General features: G+C 62.1%; 1 protein-coding gene across 1 annotated transcript in view; it reads left to right on the plus strand.

Annotated features, from left to right (window-relative positions):
- The window catches only part of CNTNAP1 (contactin associated protein 1), a 10,932-nt gene that overhangs the window by 3,385 nt on the left and 3,191 nt on the right, over positions 1–4,356 (plus strand). The window contains exons 2-16 of the mRNA XM_029964459.1: positions 103–204; positions 382–575; positions 677–824; positions 1,024–1,227; positions 1,296–1,480; positions 1,567–1,710; positions 2,045–2,306; positions 2,384–2,533; positions 2,601–2,772; positions 2,861–2,967; positions 3,073–3,192; positions 3,333–3,536; positions 3,615–3,771; positions 3,913–4,040; positions 4,172–4,339. Coding sequence (XP_029820319.1) covers positions 103–204; positions 382–575; positions 677–824; positions 1,024–1,227; positions 1,296–1,480; positions 1,567–1,710; positions 2,045–2,306; positions 2,384–2,533; positions 2,601–2,772; positions 2,861–2,967; positions 3,073–3,192; positions 3,333–3,536; positions 3,615–3,771; positions 3,913–4,040; positions 4,172–4,339 — 2,445 coding nt within the window. The remainder of the gene's footprint in view (positions 1–102; positions 205–381; positions 576–676; positions 825–1,023; positions 1,228–1,295; positions 1,481–1,566; positions 1,711–2,044; positions 2,307–2,383; positions 2,534–2,600; positions 2,773–2,860; positions 2,968–3,072; positions 3,193–3,332; positions 3,537–3,614; positions 3,772–3,912; positions 4,041–4,171; positions 4,340–4,356) is intronic.

Genomic DNA, 4,356 nt, shown 5'->3' on the forward strand with positions numbered 1-4,356 from the left:
CCAGAGCCCTCAGAGTCTGCAGGGCCGGGTCGGGAGAGCTTCCACAGGGGCACTGCCCAGCTCAGTGCCCCGAGCACGCCCCCAGCCCCACTCTCCCCACAGGACCATGCTACGATGAGCTCGTCGCTCCCCTTTACTCCTACTCCATCGGTGCCTCCTCCAGATACAACATCTTCTACTCGCCCAGCTTTGCCCGGCTGCACAGTGAGTCCCCCTGCAGGATCGGGACGCAGGTTGGGCGGGGCACGTGGGCCGGGAGGGTCCTCGGCGAGGGCTGAGGAATCCAGTCGGATGCTGGGGTGGGGCCGAGCAAGAAGCCCCCGCTCAGCTGGGAGCCACTGGGTGCAGGGCTGTGGGATCAGCTGAGCAGCTCCCCCACAGGCACCAGCGGCTGGTCCCCCGATCCCCGGGACAAGCAGCCCTGGCTCCAGATCGACCTGATGCAAAAGCACCGGATCAACGCGGTGGCCACGCAGGGAACCTTCAACACCTATGACTGGCTGACACGCTACATCGTGCTCTACGGAGACCACCCCACCAGCTGGAAACCCTTCTTCCAGCAGGGCAGCAACTGGGTAGGGGGGAGTCCTGAGGTCCCTGTGGGAGGGGGTCCTGTGAGGGGGGTAGAAACCCCTAGCCTGGAGCAAGGTGTTTGACAATGACCCTTGATCCCCAGACGTTCTTTGGGAATGTGAACGAGAGTGGGGTGGTGCGGCATGACCTGCACTACCCCATCCTTGCACGCTACATCCGCATCATCCCAGTGGCATGGAATCCACGTGGGAAGATCGGGCTGCGCCTGGGCCTCTACGGCTGCCCCTACCGTGAGTACCTGGCCAGGGGCTCCAGCAGCCCTGTGCAGCAGAACCTTGGCTCTAGCACTGTGGAAAACACTCTCAGAGGGGATTGCGCCCAAATGGTCTGCAGCCATGGCATAGACCACAGCAGAAGGGAGTGTTCCCCGTGCCAGGGCACCTGCTGCTGCAGGCAGTGAAATGGCTGGGGCTGCTCTGCTCTCCTCAGGATCCCACGTGCTCTACTTTGATGGGGATGATGCCATCTCCTACCGTTTCCGGGCTAAGAGGGTCAGCACCTTTGAGGATGACATCTCCTTCAACTTCAAAACGCTGGAGCAGGACGGGGTGCTGATGCATGGAGAGGGCTCACAGGGTGACTACATCACGGTGGAGCTCAAACAGGCTCAGCTCCTCCTGCACATCAGCTTAGGTGAGCCAGGGCCAGGGGGCTGAGGACATGGGGCCAGAGGGCTGCCAGCTGACGCTGCCCCTCCCCAGGCAGCAGCCCACTGCACGCCAGTGAGGGCCACACAACAGTGGCGGTGGGCAGCCTCCTGGATGACCAGCACTGGCACTCACTGCACATTGAGCGCCTCGGCCACTACGTCAACCTGACGCTGGACGGGGAGGTCAAGCGCTTCCGCTGCCGTGGCACCTTCAACCAGCTTGACCTCGAAACTGAGGTGGGTGCAGCAGGCGGGGGACTGCCAGGGTGCTGACTGGTGGTGTCCCCCCAGAGAGGGACTGACCCTCTCCCTCTGCCTCCCAGATCTTCTTTGGGGGGGTGATTGACCAGGACAAGCAGCACCTCACTTACCGGCAAAACTTCCGGGGCTGCGTGGAGAACATCATCTTCAATGGGGTCAACATCGCTGAGCTGGCCCGGCACCGGAGACCCAACATCCGCTTCGAGGTCCAGGCCGGGGGGTGCCCCTTCTCTGGGGGTCCTGTCCCTGCTGTGGGAGGATCCTTTTCCTGAATGTCCTTAGCCATATCAGCGGGTGACCCCTTGCCTGGGGACAGGCTCCCTGCCCGCTGTGGGGTGGTGCGGGGCTGGGCAGCAGCCGTGCTCAGCCAAGCGGCACCACATTGACCATGCAAGGTTATCCCTGGCCTGGGGTGCCTGCCTGGTTCTACCAGGCATTGGGATCGATTGGGCATGATTGGGGCCAGGATTGTGGGGATGGGAGGGGCCTCCCTACCATGGGAACATCCCCTTCCTCACCTCATCCCGTGGTTGTCCCCAGGGCAGCGTGGGCCACTACTGCCAGGACCAGCTGAACACCCCCATCACCTTTGCCGGCATCAACAATTACGTGCGGGTGCCAGGGATCCCACGGAGGAACCGCCTGGCCGTCAGCTTCCGCTTCCGCTCCTGGGACACCACTGGGCTCCTGCTCTACACCAACTTCTCTGATGGCCTGGGCTCTCTTGAGATGGTGCTGAGTGAGGGGCAGGTCAATGTCTCCATTGTCCAGCCCGGCAAGAAGAAGCTGGAGTTTGCCGCAGGTGGGTTGGGGAGCCAACGTGGGGAGTGGGGCCAGTGTGGCAGCGGAGCCTCCCCACACACCCTCCTGTCCCCACAGGGTATCGCCTGAATGACGGCTTCTGGCACTCAGTGCACCTGGTGGCACGGGAAGGCTCAGCTGTTGTGACCATTGATGATGATGATGGTGCTGAGTTTCGGGTGGCACACCCATTCCAGCTCCGTACTGGCGGCCAATACTTCTTTGGAGGTGGGCAGTGGGGCAGAGGCAAGGGTGACATGTGCCTAGGGGCTGCTCACCCTGCTCTGTCTTGCAGGCTGCCCCAAGCCAGCCTCAGTCACCGGCTGCAGGTCGAACCAGACAGCCTTCCATGGCTGCCTGCAGATGCTGAACGTGGACTTGCAGCCCGTGGATGTGGAGCTGCTGGTGCATCAGCGGCTGGCGCAGTACCACAATGTGTTCTTCAACGTCTGCGGCATCACAGACAGGTATCAACTGGTACAGGGGTGCTGCCTGGGAGTGAGGGGCACTGGGGGGCTGTGCTGGTGCTGGGACAGGAGCCCTCTGCACCCTCAGGTGCACCCCCAACCTGTGTGAGCATGACAGCCGCTGCATCCAGTCCTGGGATGACTTCATGTGCATCTGCAACCTGACGGGGTACAAGGGGGAGACCTGTCACAAATGTGAGCCTGGAGACTTGTGGGTCAGGGACAGTAAGGGCACTTGTGGCCCCTCCCTCTGCCTAGTGTCCCCCTCACACTGACCCCCACCTCATTCTTCTCTTTCAGCCCTTTACAAAGAATCATGTGATGCTTACCGGGTCAGCGGGAAAACCTCGGGCAACTACACCATCGACCCGGATGGCAGCGGGCCACTCAAACCCTTCATGGTGTACTGTGACATCCGAGGTGGGGGCAGCAGGAGGCCAGGGGGTCCCTCTGTCCAGTGCCCCTGGGGAGCAGCCCTGCCTGTGTATTGGGGCTGGAGCAGGATAGAGGTAGTGAGGGTGTCCTGGGGGTCCAGTCCTAAAAGCTCCCTGTCAGTGCAGTGGACCGAGCATGGACCATCATCCATCACAACCGCCACTACGCCACACGGGTGACGGGCTCCAGTGTGGACCAGCTCTACCTGGGGGCTGTAGAGTACTGGAATGCCTCCTGGGCTGAGGTCTCAGCACTGGCCAATGCCTCTGAGTACTGCGAGCAGCGCATCGAGTTCCACTGCTACAACTCTCGCCTGCTCAACACTCCCTGTGAGTGCTGGGGGGACTGGGGCTGCACTGCAGGGCTGTGCTCTGGGACAGTGTCTTCACCCTCCCCTGTGCTTGCAGCTGGGCTGCCCTTCAGCTTCTGGATGGGCCGGAATGATGAACGGCACTACTACTGGGGTGGCTCACGGCCGGGCATCCAGCGCTGTGCCTGCGGGCTGGACAAGAACTGTGCCGACCCCCAGTACTTCTGCAACTGCGATGCCGACCATGCACTGTGGTGAGTGGTGGGGTCTGCAGGACAGAGGCTGAGGGGCGGGGGCTGCAGGCATGGGGGCCCTCAGATGGGGGTAATAGGGGTGCAGGCTGGCAAAGGGACAGAAGCCCCTCACGGCCACTCTGATGCACGCACCATTTGCAGGAGGACAGACAAAGGTCTGCTGACCTTTGTGGACCACTTGCCTGTCACCCAGGTTGTGGTTGGAGACACCAACCGCACTGGCTCTGAAGCCCAGTTCCTGCTGGGGCCCCTGCGATGCTACGGAGACCGTGAGTGACCAGCCCCATGGAAGGTCCCCTGCCTGCAGAGTGCCTACACCCACAGGGGTCCCACACCTGCGAGGTCCCCCACACAGGGAGGGTCCTTGCTCATCCCTCACTGCCCCTCCTACTCCCCACAGGCAACACCTGGAACACCGTCTCCTTCAACAGGGGTGCAGCCCTGATCTTCCCCACCTTCCAGGCCAATCACAGCCTTGACATCTCCTTCTACTTCAAGACTACTGCCCTATCTGGAGTCTTCCTGGAGAACCCTGGCACCAGAAACTACATCCGCATTGAGCTCAACAGTACGGGGGGCAGGGGG

The sequence above is a fragment of the Manacus vitellinus genome, unplaced genomic scaffold (genome assembly GCF_001715985.3).
Source record: "Manacus vitellinus isolate BGI_N305 unplaced genomic scaffold, ASM171598v3 scaffold_72_pilon, whole genome shotgun sequence".
In the NCBI taxonomy this organism is placed as follows: domain Eukaryota; kingdom Metazoa; phylum Chordata; class Aves; order Passeriformes; family Pipridae; genus Manacus; species Manacus vitellinus.